The sequence below is a fragment of the Myodes glareolus genome, chromosome 1 (assembly GCF_982192425.1).
Source record: "Myodes glareolus chromosome 1, mMyoGla1.1, whole genome shotgun sequence".
NCBI lineage: Eukaryota > Metazoa > Chordata > Mammalia > Rodentia > Cricetidae > Myodes > Myodes glareolus.
In genome coordinates this window covers 140,589,670-140,610,545 of record NC_142026.1, presented here as the reverse complement: position 1 = coordinate 140,610,545, position 20,876 = coordinate 140,589,670, and the positions used below count along the sequence as shown (strand labels likewise).

The 20,876-nt window shown below is 41.6% G+C and overlaps 1 protein-coding gene across 30 annotated transcripts in view; it reads right to left on the bottom strand.

Annotated features, from left to right (window-relative positions):
• Window positions 1-1,364: 1,364 nt before the first annotated feature.
• Afdn (afadin, adherens junction formation factor) overlaps window positions 1,365-20,876 on the bottom strand; it is a 130,001-nt gene continuing 110,489 nt past the window's right edge. For 7 of the 30 annotated variants that reach the window (XM_085687159.2, XM_085687164.2, XM_085687161.2 and 4 more), the window contains 6 exons: window positions 19,541-20,536; window positions 17,584-17,619; window positions 11,486-11,620; window positions 8,184-8,688; window positions 4,682-4,769; window positions 1,365-3,358 (listed from right to left, as the gene is read on the bottom strand). In XM_085687159.2, the coding sequence (XP_085543285.1) occupies window positions 3,205-3,358; window positions 4,682-4,769; window positions 8,184-8,688; window positions 11,486-11,620; window positions 17,584-17,619; window positions 19,541-20,536 (1,914 nt within the window). In that variant the 3' untranslated portion in view covers window positions 1,365-3,204. Of the gene's footprint in view, window positions 3,359-4,681; window positions 4,770-8,183; window positions 8,689-9,222; window positions 11,621-11,906; window positions 15,439-17,583; window positions 17,620-19,518; window positions 20,537-20,876 lie in introns of those variants that run through there. The other 23 variants (XM_085687197.2, XM_085687204.2, XM_085687212.2 and 20 more) reach the window with 13 other exon arrangements.

Here is a 20,876-nt window from a genome sequence, read left to right as displayed (position 1 = left end):
AGTCACGGGATAGTTCCCTGATGGCTTCTGCGCATGCGCCGTACCTACCTACAAGTTTCTCTTGGGTACGGCTTACTGGCTCATAGCTCATAGAACCTTGGGCGTTGCTCTTCCTTTGAAAGAGAGGGATCACTACAATACTTGTAGAATATAAATAACCTTACCATGGCCTGAAAACCTATTTCACCTACATCTCTTCCCAGCCCTTTCTGGTCCTGCCTCTCTCCCTGATGCATTCCGTACGTACCATCTCAAGAGAGACCATCCCTAAAAGGTCAGCCCCCACAGACCTGTTCATTTCTCATACGATTAACACCTAATTACACACAAGTGGTCTGCTTCTGCCTTCTCACCCCTGACCCCATCTGTGCACACAGCTTGCCTAGGAACGCAGGGTATACTGCTTAACAAGTAGCAGGGAATCTCAGGACTGGCACTGATGTTCCCACATTGGTGAGTAAGCAGGTTGAAATACTGTAGGAATAAAATCCCGTCACTAGGAGTGCAAAAATTCTCCTGCCAAGTCAAGCAACTTACATTTTGTTTAATCTTATCAGAAATGCATAAATACACCTGAAATCACCTTATTACCTGGGAGAGCAAAGAGAAAAACTTTTTACTTTAGGAGATGTTCTTATGAAGTGTTAGAAACAACAGACAACACTGTAGGCCAAAACCACAACTTCCCTGAGAGGGAGGGGATCATAGGAGAAGAGGTGCTGAGTCAGCACTGACTCTGTTTCTAAGTGTCTCTACAGAATCTAAAAGCACAGCGAATTAAATGTAGTATACACAAACATTATAATTCCAATATATAAATTCTGGTTTTACCTAAAAGGTTCCCCACAAGTCCCTTCAACCCTCAAACATGCCTTCCTTCAAGTTTTTTTTTGCATTTTCGCAGCACACTGCTGACTGTAATACTTTACCATGTACCAGAATTCAAAGTTATTCCCCTTTCATCTGAGATTTCATATCCTTTGCCAGTAACTCCCCACTCCCTCGTCCATTTCACCGAGACCCTGGATGTGGATGCTGCACTGCCCCAGCGCTGATGTAATGGTAGCCGCAGCATTTGCTTTCAGCCTGCTAGAATTAGCAAGTATTCCTTGTACCACGACAGTAAACCATACCATCATTCCAGTCATCTCGAGTGGGTTCTTATGCCTGAAATGTGCATGACCAGGATACTTTTTATGCAATGTGCTTAATCACTGAGAATGTTCAAGGAGTCCAGTAACTTGAGACGTGGTCCTAAGCACAAGCCCTGGTCATGAACAGAAGGCCACCTTAGTCCTTAGCTGGTTGTGTAATCAATCAAAGAGCACTTCCGTACACAGAAAAACAACTGAGGGACGCAGGAGTGACACTCAGCATTGTTTAATGAAGTAGTGACAGATGGAAATGGGAGAGAGGAAGGCTGGCATTACAAATATAAACTTTGTCAGCACTTTGAAAACAATAGCAAATACACTTAAATAGATACAAAGTTTATTAAAAATAGGCTGCAACTGAAATACAGTAGAAATGGAAAACAACAGCAGTTTGGGTGCTTCCCCACAGTAACACACGCTATGTAACGTGCTCTTACAACACATATTCACATTGGATCTTACTGTCCAGGGAGGGCCAAGTCTATTTCACTATGGGTTCCACAAACACACATGCAGAGTTTTCAGATGTTTGCAGGCTCTGGTGTGCATCTGTCTTCCCATGGACGAGCAACAGCAGGTATCTGCTTTTCTCTGGGAGGTATGGATATGCCACCCAAAGGTTGCCAGTGCTCCAGACACAAGGAGATTGCACTTCCTAGGCAGGGCAAGTGTGCACATCCTTCACTAACTCTCAGGACCATCCAATTCTCTTACAGAGGAAACACAAAGGCACACTTTCAAATAGGAAGCTTGATAGACATAAAAAATATTTACATTTTTATTTCAACAATTTATTATACAGTTCTTACTAAAAGTTTTTAGGGTTGCAAATGCCTCTGCTCTATTTGAAAGTGTGCCTATTTTCCTAACGTACAGTTATGTAAGAGAATAGTAAGGTCCAGAAAGATAATCTGGACCCACATTAGGGCTTTGTTAAATAGGAAGTGTGCTTGAAATCATAAAACTTGCAAAAATAAACTCATGTTTTTCTCCCACAACTCAGCTGGAGGAATGACAACACAAATTCACAAATTAAATTTAAGCAACTCTATTAAGCTGTGAAAGAAATGTAGATTTGAGCTACCACACGTTATTCTTACAGAATTTAAGTTTAGATGGCACAGTAACCACTTCCTCCCTTTTCTGACAGAATACCTATACAAATCTTTCTTTACTAAATTTAAAATTTCTGATAGTTACGTTTGATTGCCACCTGTGAGCTCCCACTCTTCTCAGATGTCTTCGCTCCTACCTACACAAACGCCGTTTAGCTAGAGAGCTCTAGATTCTTTGGAATATCTGAAATACTAGGTAACTTCCTAACATAACCACCATCTTTAATTTTCACCAATGATCAGTCTAATGATGATTTGGTATTTATAAAAATAAATTCCCTAAGATTAAATCTTTAAAAATTTGAGATTTTTCAAAATTGAATTATTAATTAGAAACTCAATCTCAACATTTAGGATTGACCAGGTGGCTCACATTGGTCAAGAATGATGTGTTGTGCACCTTACAGATAAGAAACTCCGTCTAGCCACCTAATGCACACTATAGCAGGTGCAATGGAGACACACTTGCCCTGGGGCTTGAGAGGAGGTGGCTCTACGCTGAGAGTCCTGTCTCCTAAACACAGGTTCCACCAGAACACAGTAACTGTCTGGTAGTCAAGTGGAGTTGTGAGAAAGAACAGAAGATAATTTCTCGGCCTACGGTCCTTGGAATGATGATGGGAAAGAAGAGGGTAGAGGAAATACCCTATGGTCTTTACTGCCCTTCATTTTGCCCTCTGAGTCCAAGACTCCCCAAAGAAGCTAACAAAAAAAAGATAACTTCATGTGAGTCAATCAGTAAGAACTAGGCAAGATTTTCTTGGAAAAGTAAAACAAGATTTTAAATTGGAACATCTCTAACTTGAAACCATTTTAGAAACAGAAATTAGAAATCACTTAGAAAATAGAACTGTTCCCTCCTCCTCAGGCTCAACCCCACAAAACCACTGCCAAGGGCAGATCTTGTGTGAGCACAAGGTGCTCTCTTTCTCTTCTCACTTGGTGTTCAGCTCATTCTCAAGTTCTGTTAATTTACGAGAAGCTTTTACTTTGTCAGACACATCTTGACCTTGTGAAAAGAGGCGCTGACGCTCTTTAAATGTCAGGTTTTCAGGGGCTCCAGAACTGCCAGGTGAGTCTGCTTCTTGGCTGGGCAAGAAGAAAACACAAACGATTATGCATCAAAATACAAGTACCTAGTCTTTAAGTAAGCTTTCATAAGGATCATAAAGTTTCAGTGAGACGTGTTCATTGTTGCACACTGCTGTAATTACGTGTGTTGAGGCTGAGACAAACTACACCTACACTGCAGTCCAAACGAAGCTTTAAAAGCCAATATATGCTCATATAGTTAAATTTAAATGAACAAAGAGGACAGAGACATTAACCTGGGTCAACAGTTATGACTTCAACTTAAACAACAACAACAACAAAATTCCCAATACAGTAATAAATAAATATACCCATGTAGAAAAGGGGCAAAATAGTCTCTTCACGTAACATAGTAACTTTCAAAAACGAGTAAGGAAACTAGGGATGGCTCAGTTAACCAGAGATCACATAAATACCAGGAATACATGGCAGCTAGCCAGTAATTATAGCTTCAGAAGGAAGAGACGGGATTTCCAGAGCCAGCATGTTAGCAAGACTAACCATACTGATGAGACAACTCTGTCTCAATGAGTAAAGTAAGAATGATTTAAGGATGATTCCTGTCAATCGGAAGCCTCCACATGCACCCACATACATGCAAACATGTGGCACACACACACACACACAGACATGCCTGTATGCCTGGTGCCACCCATCCACACTAAAAATGGGGGAAAAAAACAAACTCAATGAGTTCAATTTCAGCAAGCAAGCATTTCTTGCCACCTAAACAGGTTTAGTTAATGGGGATCCAGTTTAAAAACACTGCATCTCCACAAACGTTCCATGTACTTGAGAGGCATTACAGACCCGCCCAGTCTAATACTAAGAGACGGACCAGCACTGTTAGCAGGGCGGAGGACATCTAGGACGACCAGATGTCCAGCTCAATTCCAGAAGAAATCAGACTGTGGCTACAAGCTGGCTGACAGGCCTGGCCTTCACGCCTCTAGCATTTCCATCGTGTAGCAGGCAGGTCCAGGATCCACCCCAAACAGAAGCATGCTAGCAACACCAACTTTAAAAAGGTCTGCACATACAAGTGTGGGGACTCACACCTATAATCACAGAACTAGGGAATCTGAGGCACTGGGACTACCACAAGTTTGAGACAGCCTGGCTACACAGTAAGTTCTAGACCTACAGAGACTATAGAGACAGACCCTGTCGGTGGTGGTGGGGGGTACGGACCCTACATTCTCACATGTTGTACAGTAAAAACACCAGAATGCCTGATGAACTCTGACACGAATAACAAGGACAAGAATATGAGAATAAACCAGCACAGGTCAGATCCAGCTCAGCCCAGCCCTTAAGTACCTTCTCGTGTGCTTCTCTCTTGGGTCCCGGGAAGCATCATGGGCTCCCAAGGTTGTTCCTGCAGATCCCATGTAAGAAGAGTGCGGTCCTTTTCCAGGAAAAAAAAAAAAAAAAAGGCCAAGTTAAAGTTATTCTCTCTAAAACTTTACTCATCATTGAGTGTCTGCAGGAAAATAAACCTCCTTCAATTACTGAGAAAACAAGAAGTCAAAGGCTCTTCATATGCTCAAAGATTCACCAGTTAGAACTCACTACTCTCAGGGGCCCAGTAATCCAATCACCACCATATCCATTAACTGACATTAGGCCTTTTGTTCTTAGATGGAAAAACTGCGACACAGCCTTTAAAAAAACAAATCAAAATAATAAAATACCTCAAGTCAGCACATGGTTCAATAACCACAAATACAGAAGACAAACCCACATAAAACTTAAGTGGGAAGTAAACGAAATATTTTAGACATACTCCCATGAACTGTAGGAGTTTTGCTTATTAAATTTTTTTGTGAAAATTGTATTTATTTTTATTTTATGTGTGAGTGTTCTACATGTATACCTGAATGCCAGAAAAGGGTATCAGATCCTACTATAGGTGATTATGAGCCACCATGCAGTTGCTGGGATTGAACTAAGGACCTCTGGAAGAGCAGACAGTACTCTTAACCCAAGCCATCTCTGCAGCCCCACAAGTTTTCAGACACAATCACTGAGAACAAATGTAACCCTAAAGTTTAAGAGTGAAACCTACATCTATGATTAAAATTCCTTTGTATAGGATAACTACTAGATTTCTTCAAGATAGGTGTAATTATTAAAAGCAAAATAAAGCCTTTGAAACAAATAAGTTACCAAAACCAAACTAGAATAAAATTTCTAGTATTCCACATTAGTGCTGCTGCTAAAAAAAAAAAATTCCAACGAAACGAAATGTGAGGGCAGAGTCAGACTGGTCCTGTGCACATAGCGTCTGTGAGGGCAGAGTCAGACTGGTCCTGTGTGCATTATGTCTATCCTGGCCAAGAAAGCACAGCTGAGCTTGATGCCCAAGTTAGCCAACATTTGCCAAGACTTCTGGCCAAGAGATGAAACAGATAAAGGTTTACCATGTATCAAATTATATAATGTTGTAATAAATAGTATCTCAGTACTGTTACAGTATCCAACGTAACATTACAAGATAAAGTAAGGGGGCTGGAGAGGGAGTTCAGCTCTTTTAAGAGTACTTGCTGCCCTTGCAGAAGACCAGGGTTGGGTTTCCAGCACCCATAAGAAAGCTTACAACCATCTCAATTTCCTGGTGACACAGACACACATGCAGATAAAACACTCATAAAATAAAAACAGATTCACATCTAAGAAACCAGTTCCTAATAAAATAAAATACAAAAGGCTCAGAATATTTGGCAAACATGGACAAGATTGGATTAAACAGACCACAAAGTTAACACCATGTTTTTACATTAAAATACTCCTCTTTAGAGACAGGAGAATGGAATTTCTTCCATATAAAGAGCCTATGGGTAGAGTGTTTTGGATATATCCAGATAGAGCAAAGTAGCCTTCAAACAGTAACCTCAAAACACCTGAAGTTTAGGCTTCCCAGGTCACTACAGAGTGTGTCATCTTCAACAAAGTCTCCTGGCAATCCACAGCCAGCTATGATGGCCCACATGAGTAACTTTGTCTGTTAGTAAAAACACTGTTTTGTACTTCTGCACTTTGCTGAGAGTGACACTGGCTTCTTCCATGGGCAAAAATCAGTTCATATTTTCCAGAGTGTTTAGAGTTTGCTATAATGTTAAAACTTTGACCTGACTGTATGTACAAAATTGCCAATCATAAGTAATTTCCAAAGAGCTCTAGGAAAGCATAAACATCATTTAAAGACACATTGCCACTGAAATTCAGTCTTGATCATTTCAATTCCGTAAGCTCTGTATCTCACGTGACCCCTTGGCAGAGGCCGAGTCCCACCTGCAGAGGCACGCTTCAGTACAGAAAGGGCTAGAAAGAACCCATGCAGGAGATGACGAGGCCAGAACGTTGCTGCATGTGCTGCAGGCGGCTCCAGTGTGAAATGAAGTAAGTGGTATAACTGAGGGCCAAAGCTGACAACTATGTTTCCTAACTATACTGAAGCTATAAAATTTGTCCAATGTTCATATAATTTGATATAAGATCAGTAACATTCTTCTTCAAAATTTACTGCTATTCTATAAATGCCTTGAAAAAGCACCAAATTCTCAACATTTATAACAGAAATTTAATAAAAGAATTGGACTTTATGGCTTTCAGAGTGACTTAATGATACTACTATATACCAAAACAGATTAAAGTCTGATACATGTGGGAAAAAGAATTCTGGCGCTGGGTGTTGGTAGTGTATGCCTTTAATCCCAGCACTTGGGAAGCAGAGGCAGGCGGATCTCTGTAAGTCTGAGCCCAGCCTGGTCTACAAGAGCTACTTCCAGGATAGGCTCCAAAGAGACAGAGAAACCCTGTCTTGAGAAAATAAAAAACAAAAACAAACCAGAATTCTGGCAAGTTCTTTGTCAGGAAATAAACTCCACTGAGTCTTAAGAGAGTTTGGCTTCTCTTAGAACTGCTGAGTTGGTATTTGTGTAAAAGGCAAGCAGAATTTTAAGGTCACTCAACATTCACTAAAATTATACTGCTGGATGCTTGATGCCAGAATTTCCCTTTCATATATGGCCAAGGAAGTTTAATACCTCAATCTGAATGTAACTGAGCATAAATTCAATGCTTGCTACAATTCTGGGGGCAATGGCCTCTGTGCTATGTCATTTATAGCCCCTCCTCCCACTCAAAAGCTTCAAGCCTACAAAGGCTTGGGTGCTATGCTATGAGGTGCAAAAGAGCAAGATAATGAAGGGAGTGGAACAAGCAAGAAGGACAGAGGAAACACTTCAAGATTAAGGTCTGTGGGCAAGGGCTGCCTGTGTTAGGAGTGAAGCTGTACTGTTAACAATTCAGTGGATGTTGTAACACCCAACCAAGGCTCCACAAAGGGTGTGAGTCACTGCATAGGCCTCAAGAACAGAAGCAAATGTTCTACTCACAGGAAATGGCATGAAGTTAAAGTGCAGGTGATACTCTGGCACTCTGCCTTCAGAGACACTGGTATGTTTGAGAAGGCACTTGCTTGAACAAAGGTAAGAATTACTTGAAGACATAGAAAAAAAGCCAAGACCAACAGTACTTGAAATAATTTGGTAACAGTGGAGGACTGACTGTTGTCAGTGATTAGAGACAGAATGCCTTAAAGTGTAAGAGAACTGGAATACCAAGAACAAATTAACGGAGCATTAGCATGAACACCACAATCACAGGCAGAGGGAGATCACATGCTTAGAGTGATCAGGTAATACCCAAGGCCAAGACAGGCATGGTCTCAGTGTACCGTACCAAGTGGCAGGGGTACAGAGATCCCAGGCTCAATCATCAAGACAAGAGAGGTCTGATTCGCCAATTCCTCTTTTACCTCTACCTTTCCAGTGGCCAGGATGGTAGAAGCTCGGTTTGCCTGGAGGGGGTGGGGGCTGGCCTGCTTTGTTAGCAGTACTGTTGGCTTTGGCCAAGGGTGGCTGGAATGAGTTGGAGAGAAAGATGCCATCCGAGGCTGGGCGTGGCTGCTGCGGCTTAAGGGCAGCAAGAGGAAGGTGCTCATGAGACTTTCTTGTGCTGGGGTACTTATCCTGACCTGCTGGGCCGCAGTCCTCCTCCTCATCATCATCATAGGCAACAAACTTGGCAGTGAACAGTGAATCTGGGGAGAGGACCTGTGTTTTGAGGTAGGAGGCGTTTCGCTGAGGTGGGGGAGGAGGGGCGCCGGGTGCTGGGGACAGGGATGGGGGCTCATAGTCCCGTGGAAGTGGAGGTCGGCTCAGCCCAGGATCTTCGGGCTCCAGCAACCTGCGTGCTGCCTCGTCGTGCTGTCTGCGCCTCTCAGCTTCTAGGCGGCTGTAATACCCTTCTTCCTGTCGCCTCTGCAGGCAGGAATAAACAAGAGTGCAAGAGGTCAAGGGTCAGGGAGCATCAGCGGACCCTCTGAGCCTTCACAGGGAACAACAGGTACATTGATAATCACTATCCGTCACTACACTGGCATTTCCACGGGACATCACATTTCCGTGTCATAATTACAGTAACAGAAGAAGCAGGCCAACTCAAGAGCCTGTCTTGTCTCAAGATGTATGAATACGCGCAAACTGCCCCACACTAACATAAACCCTGCTCAGAGGCATGGGATTAGTCAAACCTTAGGACCTTCCTGTCACACAGTTAAGACTCTGGATCATTCACGTTCTTTATTCTTCTTCTCCTCAAACTTTTTCTCTCCCTTTCTGTTTGGACGGGATATTAACTTACCTGTTTCTTTTGTGTTTCAATAGAAAACCATAAATAGCAAGAAATATCACTCATTTTCCCAAAGCCACAATCTAATAAGTATGCTTTCCACAGTTAATGTATATTTCAAATCTTAACAAACTCTCTGAGGAACAGAAAATGAGAGCCAAGCATTAATAGTAATAGCAGATATATTCTGACACACACTGTACATTTTTATCCAGGCAAACTACAGTTGACAGTATTGAAATTCTTTTAACATTTAAAAAGGCAACAACACAGTTTTGTTAAGGATTGGCAAGAGTTTTAGAGCACAAGAAGAAAGTAAATATGAAAAGGGATGAAAGAGCAAACAAAATAATCTGCCTTGACTTAAGCAAATGTTCAGTGCTAGGAAACCAAGTGCAGCCAGGCTTATATTCATTCAGTCATAGAAAACTAACAGTAGGGACCTTGCTGGTATGACCTTTTTTTCAGTCCTCACTAGGCTGCATCCTTTTCCTTGTCTCTACACAGCTACACACAAGCACACACAGTGAACATACACATTCTAAGAAAGAAAAGGGAAGACTAAAAGGCCAGTCCCACTCATTACCCTGGTCCCAATTTCCAGCTTTATTTCTTGGTCTATGTTGTAAAATCCTAAAGGAAAGGTATTTTTATCTTCTTGACTATTCCAAATCAGTACAATCTGAAGTTGGGTAATTAAGCAACAATGATGTCTGTGGCTTTCAAGTGGTACTGTCGAGAACATTAAAATTACATGAAGAACAACTGTTTGGTAACACTGTATGGAGAGGCCAAACCAACCTTTTCAGTTATACCAAGAACAAATACAATTAAATGACCATGGTGACTTTATCCAGAAAACGGACGCACATGTTCCATAAGAAATCACACTGTGGACATTCTGCAGTAAAAATAGTATTTCAGGTTTTTTTTTTTACAGTGACTACTCAATTATAGAAACAGTTACTAAAACACAAGGATGTTTGACATAATTATGAGAACACACACTGGAAAAATTAAATAACCAAGAGTTTCTCCACACAGAAAGCACAGCCTGCTTCCCTCTGAGCACACAGCTCTGATGCAAAGATCAGGTTGCTTCATCAAGGCTCCAGCAAGACCCAGGCTGTTCTAATTACAATGAGGCAGCCCTGAGCTGAGAAAGCATGCCTCCCTGCAGACTGAGGACTCTCGGGGAATAAACAGCAAAGTGAGACCACCACCATAACTTAGAAACTTGGCTCCAGTGGTGGACACTTCCTGATTTCCTGCAGGGATCACCACTTCAACTGACATTACACAAATGAAAGACTCACTGGTAAGTGGGCCCTAAAAGCTCAGTGTTTCAGAACTGCTCTGCTGCTCTCCTGCAGTAAAAGTAGGGAATCAGTTACTGCTCTAGATGCAAGCGTGTGGCCTCACATCATCCACTCTGTTTTCATTTAAAGAACCACACCATGTCTATCAATCTTATTCTTAGATGGTCTTTTGACCAATTCAGCTCTTCATTAGAAATTTAGACCTTCCTTAAAATTTATGATTTTTTTTAATTTTTTGGGGGAAGAGGGCGTTCCTATTTACATACTTCACTGGGACTATCAAGGAAGTAACTGTTAATAAAAACTAAACTTTTCTCCACCCGAAGTAGTGACACTCAGAGCTTCTACCTTCACAGAAGGTAAGTAACCAAGAAAAATAGCTTCTCTCAAACCACACAGAAACATGCAATCCTCAGCAACAAGGCAGAGCTGACCTGGGCTCAAGGTAGCAGCCTTCTCACCTAAGAGAGCCTCAGCCTCAGACACAGAATGATCTGAGAACTACATCTTAAAGTTCTTGCTTTGAAGAATGTCAAAACTATTATTTTAAAATTCAACTATGAAACTTGAGTTAAAACCCACATATAGAGATCAACAGAATATTTGTTGAGTTACATACTAAATTTTCCTTGTGTGTTTTACGAGCCATCTACCCTCTTTACCATCAACCAGAATTAAGTAGTTTTATGAATAACCTGTTTTGAAATGGTTAATGAGAACCGACCATCTTGCTATGCTCCTATTGCCTCCCAGAGTTCACACTAAATTCTCACAATAACTGAATAAGCAACACCTTCATAAAAGCCTCCTGGACCCTGTCTGGAAACCAGAGCACTATCATGTCCCAGACCCCAGCTCTGGGGCATGGTGCTTAAGAGTTTGAGGGAAACCAGCTCAGAAGGCAAAGGAGCCTGAAGACAGTCCAGAAGAGAGGCAGGCAGGCCAGATGGGGCTAGAGTTTTTGGTCCAATAGCAAAGGCTGGAAGATCCGTCCCTGTTCTGTCTTATGCATCCTAGGTACACATCATTTCTAGCCCCCTTTGCCCTAGCCAACCATTTGTGTTCAGGCTAATCTGGTAAAAACTAGCTGCCTTTAGAGGACCATAACCTTTTCTTCAGCGTCTCTCTTTACTCGCTCCTCCTCCTGATGGCGGCGGTCTTCCTCTTGTCTCACGCGATCTTCTGCTTCTCGTTTGCGCATCTCTTCCAACTGCTGCTGGCGCCTGCGCTCCTCATCCTGCAACTAACAATAAACTGACTTTAACTTTCACCCAGTAAAACCCACCAGCAGACATAAAAAGCACATCCTTAAACAAGCAGACACAGACACACACCCACACTCACATAGACATGGAAAGTCAAGTAGAAAACACCAGGCTAAATCACTGGACGATTATAACGCTCATGTATTAATTAGCTCTTATCATTTCAAGGTAAGTTACCTAAAAGCTTTGTCTCCACAGTCCCAATGATATTTTTCCATTAATCATGACTCAAAGAAACAAGTTATTTCATAACTCATGCATTAATCATGTACAATTTTTTATTATAATAAATACCTCCTACAAATCACCAATAGGCTCTGCTTTAAGAACTACAGATACTACAACCACCCCAAATGTTAAGAAAGTCCCTTCTCGTGTGACATGGGTAGGTCTTGCACAGCAGCATAGAGCTGCTGTCCTGAACCCAGGCGCAGGTGAGAGCTGTTAAAAGCAGTCCCCTTTACTTGGGCAACAGGGTAAAAGACTAGGGCTCCTCCTCCAGCAATTCCCTACCCTCCATGTATCAACCTGGACTCTGAGACTCCCTTCCTAGCTGACAAGACCCCAGTCTTGCACTTTAGAGTCTGAAACTGGGATTTGGAATAAACTCATTCTGGCTCATTTTTCTGTATACACACATATGGAGGGCCACTGCTGACTCCCCAATACAGGATATTCTGCTTTAGGTATGAGCTAGTTTAAAAGTTCTCATGCTTGTATTAATCCACCACCTGATACTTCTCTGGCTTTTGCTCATTCAAATTCTACCTTTCTGAAATGACAGAAGGTGCACACCTTTCCTACCCAGTGTCAAGCACTAACAGCTATCTTCCAATGTCTGTGACATGCTTCCCCTTGCTTCTCATGGCTCCTGACCTCCTGACCGTATTTCTCTATTCATCAAAAGCTCTAGGGTGGAACGGAGACTTTTATCTATCATGATCTACAGCTGTGTCTGTAGCTTTATCACAGACAGTGGCAACACTGAAATGGCTGTACTGATCTGTGCTACAGCAATACCTACAGTGGCACTATGACATGTCACCAAGAAGACCGTTTCAAATTCTCCGCAATTTAAAAGAATCCTAAAATTATTCTGCTGATCTCTAGCTACTGAAGAAATACTTCATATAAAATTCCTGTGCGATGCAACTAAATTTCTATAAAATCACCAGTTTTCCTACACATTGTTTATAGAAAAAAACATTTAAACATTTGGATTTAGATTATATGTGTATGCTTTAAAAAACAAACCAAAATGAATAAACCAAACCAAACAAATAAACAAACAAAAAACACAGCTGGGCAGTGGTGGCTGATATCTTTAATCTGAGCACTTGAGAGGCAGAGGCAGGTGGATCTCTGTGAGTCTGAGGCCAGTCTGGTCTACAGAGTTCCAGGACAGCCAGGGCTATGCAGAGAAACAATGTCTTGAGAAACAAATAAACATAACAAAAATCCCACAAAAATCTAGTAATCTTATCCTTCTTCAATGGAATAAAATATTGTACCTAGGACTAGAGATATGTGTCAGCAATTAAGGCTACTCTTCTAGGGGGTCTGATTCCCAGCAAACCTGCAATCATCTGTAACCCCAGTCCCAGGGGACCTCATGCCATCTTCTGGCCTCCAAAGGTACCAGGCACAGACATGTATGCAGGTAAAATACTCGTACACAAAAAATAAAAACAAGTAAAACCCCACTGTATCTAGTAAAAAAAAAAAAGAATAAACCAGTCTACACTGTTGAGTTATTCATGACAGTAAACAATAAAACGTTTCAGAAAAATTGTCTTCTCAAAAAGACAAAAAACTTTTTCTTTAACATAAGGTCCAAACAGAGGCTGGGATTTAGGGAGTGGATTTTATAGCAGGCATAGACACTGTTTATGAAGAACAAAAGAAACTAGGAATCAAAGTCTTCCCTGATGACTACAGGGTGCTAGAGCAGTCACAGACAATGTTCAAATAAAGCATGCTCACTGGGACAAACAAGAAGCAGCACCTCACAAAAACATCAAAATTAAGCAGCACAAGAACTAGCAAATGCTCAGAGAAAGCAATTTAAGGGCAAATGCAAAGCTATACTTCCTGCTCTCCAGAACTAAGCTCTTCCTGTTGCCCAGCCTGGAAAACACTGCTCACTGGTAAGCTGACTAGTTCAACTACAGCACTCATTGTTATGAGCACAACTGCGGTACAGAGCTGGCAAAAGACACATTCTCTAAAAAGTACAATTTACATTCTCCTAGCTGGTGAGGTGGTCATCCAGGGGTCTTCTCAGTGCATTAAGCTCATAGGTTACTATATTTTTTAAAAAGACAAATTAACAAGTGCTTTTATAACTAAGACATTTCTTTCTATCGTTTAGTATATTGTGTACTTCTTACTTTGAAACTTTGAAACGTTTTGTTCCTTTAAAGTATTTTACCCCACTTCCCCTCTCTGTAAGCATTAGTGTCTCTATTTTCTTACAGGATGCTGAGCTGTCCGGCTCACGGACGTGCAGTAGCAGAGAAAGGGCATCTTCAGCAATCTAACTGCTCTGTAGTCAGTGACAACTGCCTGCCTGGACAGTCTAATGGAGCACGGGTGAGGCATCTCAGACCCAATCAGGGCAGTCTGGACCAGTGCTAATGTAAACCTCACACTCAGGAGTTCAAGGCCAGTAGGAATGTCTGGCAGGTTCTGAACCAGTCTGCATTTCTAAAAAGGTATTTCCAGGTCAAACAATAGTGTAGGCTGAGATTTGTGCGTTTATAAATTCACAAAACATACTAATGCTATTATCACTGTTAAATTAACAACCACGTTCAAGTTATCTTAATGTAAAAAGGATGGTGATTTCCTTTATTTGTTGGCATCTAAAGTCTGTCAGACTCTTTAAAGGCTTTTTAAAAAATCCTTTTCTATATAGCTAATATTTTTTTCTAAAATACAATCTCAATTTTAAGATTAAAAATAAAATAACTTTGAAGACTTAGAGTAATATTAAAGATGTGTTTTAACTGTTACTTAACGAATACAGGTAGGCCTTGTAGGCAGTCCTCTGATACTTTAAGACCTGGTTAGAACCTAGATCTACGAAGGACCAGCTATTCCGGCCTAAGGAAGAAGCTCTATGCCCAGTGTCAGAACTGGTTAGAAAACAACGCCCCCTTCTCAGAGGTAGAGGACATTAAAAAGAGGACCCTTACAGCAGCACCGAGTAATTCCTCTTAGCACACACCATACAGCTCACACTGTTTTCTTAAAGAAATGTGAATTCTAAGCTCTATACCAAAAAGACAGGGGCCCCTAAGCAAGGCAGAGAGACTCAGCATTCCAGGACACATCTGAATGCTTCCTTTGAAAATTAATATTCTAATTAGGCCTGAAGGACTTAAAACTGCTCTTGACTGAACCTTTTTACACCTGGGCGGCTCAAAGGCTTGTGCCTTAGCACTCTATATAAAGGCCAAGCCCCGACAGTTCTGACTTATTAGAAGAGTCACTGGAAACAGCTTTTCACTTGCATAACCCCACAGAAGTTCATTCCTGTGAGCAGTCATGTTACTCAGGGTACCACATGACCCATTCATATGCGACAAGACAAAGCTCAGACAAGCCACTGAAGGACGAACAGGCCCAGGGAGTATCTGGCTGGTAGCCTAGTACGTCACTTAATAAAAAGGAAGTGCTTTTGATGAAGCAGAAAATATACATACTGTGACAGGAAAATGCAGGCCAGAAAGCAAACTCATAGTGGTTCTCTGGGGCAGAGGGTTAAGGCTCCCACACTGGGTTTGGACTTTTCCTGGGCCGTAGAAGATTTGTTATGAAGAAATGTAAAATAAACAACAGAGACCTGTGTTATACAGCCATCACCAGGCAGTCAAGGACTAGCTTTTAGACGTCAACTAGTAAACCCAGCAGGCAATGAGAGTGAAACAGCGAGGACAGCAAGGTGGGCAGGGGCAACAGTTTCTGAATAGAACTCAATGGGATCATGTAAGGCTGTGAAGCTCAAATGACTAACAAGTGTCTCTTGGAATAGAGGTTGAGGCAGAGTGGCTGTAGTCAAGAGGCACAGAAGGAGGGATTTAGTTCTGCACAGGCTGTATTTGGGAAGTTTCCCCTTTGCCACCAGGAGGAGATGGTATACAGTCATGTTGGTAGCCAAACTTATTGTGCAAGAGGACTAGACTAGAGCCATGAATGGGATGTCACTGCCATCATCATTGATCTTAAAGTTATGGATCTAAATGAGCAGGCAGAAGCAGCAGGAGGCAGGCCAGGGACCAGCAGTGGCATCAGACAAAGGGAAGAGTAGCCATCAGTTTAGGTAGTTCTCCAACCTTAGGGAACTTAGCTGCTCCGAACAAGATAAAACCTGCTTCATTTACCCCATGAATCACCCCAAATCCATCCTATGACATGCTAAGAACATGTCGTAAGACTGCGGGGAAAACACTGCTACCCAGAGACCACATGCTTGCCACTATCCACTCATTCCCTGGAAGAGGTTCCCAAGGCAATCTGCAATTCTGACATGTTAAGAGTGGAATGCGTTGTTGTTAACAATTAGTACCTACCAGGGAACTGGATAGGAAGTGCTTAGAAACAAGAGTGCTTAAGATCAATACTAATAATCAAAATATTCCTTTAAAACAAGAAAAACTGGGAACTGCTGACTGGAAATAAAAACTTCAATGCAAGCATTATTAAATATTATTCATCAAAGATAACTCTACAGCACAGAAAGCTATCTTTGGGCCAAGAGCTGGCCAGTGTCTGGGCCAGTGCCTCTGGTCAGTGCCTGCTCTGTAAGGGTAAATACTTGAGAACTATTTCCTAAATGACTGCCCAATACCAAGAATGACTCCAGGATGGCTAATGTAGTGCACACCTGAAAGTCCAGGAGGACCATGAGTTTGGGGCCATCCTGGTCCTTACAGTGACACACTTTCTCAACACAACAACAAAAGTTCTAACCTATGTACAACTTAATACATCAAGTTCGTGTATGGGGTGTATGTTTATTATCTTTGTTTCATATAAAGATCAAAGATACGAAAGTCAGAAAATATTCCTCCATTCACCAAGGAGGGGGATGCTTATAAAAAAGGTTTCTCTCTGGGTAGCCTGTCCTCAAGCGCCATAAACAGAAAAGACGGCTAGTAGTTGACGGGGTAGCCATTATAGTTAAACTTTAATTCAAGGAATTCTTAAAATATTGACTTTTTTTTAATCATTTAGAAGTTTACCTAGAATAAATTCTGAGTTAAGAATTAATATAAATATATATGTGTCAGAATATAACTGTCTATCAGGTAACATAAACACATTACTGAAGCATAAAGAACATTAAATGACCAGTCAAATTTCTCGGATACTGACATTAAGCATGTTGATTTAACAGCAAAATAATATGCAAGTGTTTGATGGCAGACTATAAATTGGTACATCTGTTCAGTGAACTAACTAAAATCCACATGATATTAAGAAAAATAGGATGCAGGTTCACAGGAAATCTATTGTTTTACCATAAACAGTGACATCTTAGCTACATTCAAACCTGGGAGCAGAGTCAGTGTCCTTTCAATGAATTCAGTGACCATACTTAACATCTGTTTCCAATGCAACGAGAATGACATCATTACCCAGTGCAACCCTTATTTCATTTGTCCACATACTTGAAGTAAGAATACACAGAATCAAATTATGACTAAAACTGTAAGAAGTCAGACCCATGAACAAACAGTGACATTTAAAGTTAACGAGGAGGTAGAGTAACTAATCTAGTAACATTCAGAGGCATGCGTCTAGTCACGGAGCTAGTCTCCTGACCCAGGAGGTTCTAGGGAGAACTGACTACTGAGAACACAGAACAGCCATCACCAAAGGAGAAATGAAAATCAAGACAGAAAAAAATACCAAAGGGAAAGAAACAAGAACATACCAAATCTAGAACAGAGATTGCTGGCATAGCAGTCTGCTGCAGGTAACAGAGAGGGGGGAAAAAAAGAAAGATGAAGTGTGAAAAAAAAAGTTAGGTTTAGACCTGTATTCCGCCACCGGCATCTTTGCTGCTGTTATGCTTCATCTGCTTTTTGATAACTTGATGAGAAAACTATAGAACCACAGACTAACTTCTAGCATTTAGGAACAGAAAAATGTCCACATGTCATTAATATTTTGAATTTTATCATAAAGAGGCACAAATACAAAAAAACCCAAAAATTCCCTTAGTGTTATTTTAAAACTGATATTAAATATAACTATTAAAACGAAATTTTTTTACTAAATATCAAAAATTCCAAGCATCATAATCTGTACTAAAGTCTTCAAAATATTCAAAGTAGTAGCAATTTTGCAAAACTTTGACAAATCTTCAATGAAAATTGCATCTTCACAGAAAAGATTACTAGGATGTTACAATGCAGTGGCTCAGCTGTCAAAGGAAGGAAACACTGATGCTGTGCGATCACCGGTCATGAACAGCAGCAGCCACCCACTTCAAGCATCTTGGGGTGAGGAAAATACAAAGCCACAAATCATTGTATCTATCCTTAGCTAGTCAGGGTAGAAAGGGATACACCAGTTCTGGCCAGTCCAGACAACAAATATACTGGAGTGCCTGAGAGTCTGACCGTAGACACAGTGGGAACCAGTCAGTGCACCCTTATAGTAGTCCCAGCTATCAACTGCTCTTTCAGATAAAATGGTTGATGTGACAGACATAGTTATTTTTAAGAATGTTTACTAAGGACACTAGAAATATACTAGTAAAATAGTGTAATTGTTAAAAATTACATTCTGATCTTATTTAAGAAAGTCAGTATGTAAAAGGAAATTAAATGGAATCAGAGCAATATATATATGTATATGCTTAAATATGTACATATGAACAAGTATGTGTGTTAAAAGATTTAGGAAAAACTCACAGAGCAAGCTGAAAAAGGGATGATCACACTACTGGACTCTTAACAATACCATCAAAGATTAAATTTCATTGTGCCTTTGGAGTAAGGTGTCTGACCTAGCAGCTGTTTAACAACCCCTTTCATGCGCAACATTAAAAAGAAAAAAAAATCAGAAAAAAATTGTATAGATAAAAAGTATCAATAAAACTAACATGACGAACAACAGTAACTGCACAAGTTACTATCAAGTGCCCAAGTTATTAACAATAAATGCCTCTTAACAACCATGCCCGACAGGGAGGAAAGAATCTAGTTTTTACCCAAAATTTGGTATTTTAAGAATTTATTTGCATTAGGCTAAATTTTGCCTACAAAATTTTTATTTGAAAAATAATAAAATTATTTTTGTAATATGGAAATATAAATTATAGCCAAAGTTGTTAGCACCATTATGTTACAACTACAGTTATTAAATTAAATAAATATTTGATGTATCAACTGTAAAATAAGTACACAGACCCTCCATCTGGTAATGACACTGAACTTTAAAACTCATGCCCTGAAGTTTCCTCTGCTCACAATCAGTATCAGGGCCAGAAGCTTTTTGTGTGATGTCCTTGGCACGTTAGCCAAGCTCAGTGTTGTTATGACAACTCTAGCTGCTTTGCTCACAGCACAGCCAAGTGGCTATTATACTTTACAGAGCCCACCAAATCTCAGGTCAGCCAAGCCCTGATCACAATTGTGAGTGGTCATTACTAAGTACTTATTTTCTCAACTGAAGTGTAGTGAGGATAACTATGGGGCTAGCTAATTAAAACAATGAAGCCCTAGGGGCCTGGCTCATTCCTGCAACTTGTTAGCCAGGGTGAACAGGTGAAACCAGGGGTCTCTTAACTCTTCCTTATGATTGTGAAAACTTGGTTCTGCAGAAACACCCAGAAAATACCATAGGGAGCACAGATACGCACAACCAAGGCCTTTCCCCTTTACCCTGGCTCTGCGCTCAGCCTCCAGACGCTGCATGATCAGCATGGTGTCCACATCATCATCTTCTTCTTCCTCATCATCCTCATCCTTCTGCTTGGACTCCTGCAGTCTCTTCTGGAACTGCCACTCCAGCATGAGCTTCCGCAGGCGGTCACTCTCCTCTGCAGTGCGGTCCACCTTGTTCTGCAGCTCATGGATCTCCTTGCTCAGCATGTCCACAATGTGCATTTGCTGTTGCTTCTCCAGCTTCTCCCTGGCATCTCGTTTCCAGGGGTCTGGAGACAGACTATCACCAGAAGACAGTTCTTCTTTACTGATGGTGATGTACTGCAGGTCCCTGCGCTCAATCGTGCGGGGCTGCTGCTGGGGCTGCAGCTCCCGAATGACTGTTTCTTGGGGCCTCTGCAATGTGGAAGGCTTTTCTGGCTTGGTCAGTGTGGCCAAGGGAGAGAAGGAAGCAGGGTTCAGGGACTGTGTGCGCATCTGCCCCAACTTGCGCTCCTGCTCCCTGCGCTTTCTCTCCCGTTCCTCCTCGAGGCGGGCCTTCTCTTTCTCATACCACCGCTGATGCTCTTCTCTCTTCTTCCGCTCTGCAGCAGCCACCTGAGCAGACTGGGGTCCTACCTGGTTGGCAGGAGGAGGTGGAAGGGGCAAATCCACTGGAATGCCATCAAAATCACTGGTGTAGTGGACAGGAGGTGGAGGGGGTGGTGGAGGTAGGTCTGTTCGAATGGGCTGGGAGACAGCGACAGGGGTGGGTAGTACTGCTGCTGGGGTTTTCCAACGTCCAGGACCACTTTTGGTCAGAGTGGAAGCAGGGGTGACTGACTTGGAGGAATGGTTCAGGTGCTCTTGGCTGGATGTGCTGGAATCCACTGAGGAGCTCTGATTGATCCACATATCACTGTCACACTTGCGATCCATGCCAGCCTCTACTCGATGCCGCTCAAGCTGGTAAACCTTCTCTTCTCGAAGCTCTTCCTGGGAACGGGTAACACGCTGAGAAGAGAAAGTGGAAACTGTAATACTTTAGGGGGTCACTAGAGAAATCACCAAAATTTCATGCATGCTTCATCTTCACAGACAACAGACTACAAACACAGTGGAATGAATGTATAATGAGAAACACTGTTTTATGGTTCACTGGCCAAATGACACAGCTGGAAATCTGTCTACAAAAGAAATAAAGATTTTCTGTCTATCTGATGATATCTATTCCTGTCACTCTGGTGCTGGCAGGTAAAGGCATCTCCTCAGGCTCTAGAGATGAATGAGCGTAGTAGAAACCAAGAAAAGCAACAAAACTCCTGACATATAATTCTAACTACTAAGTAGTACT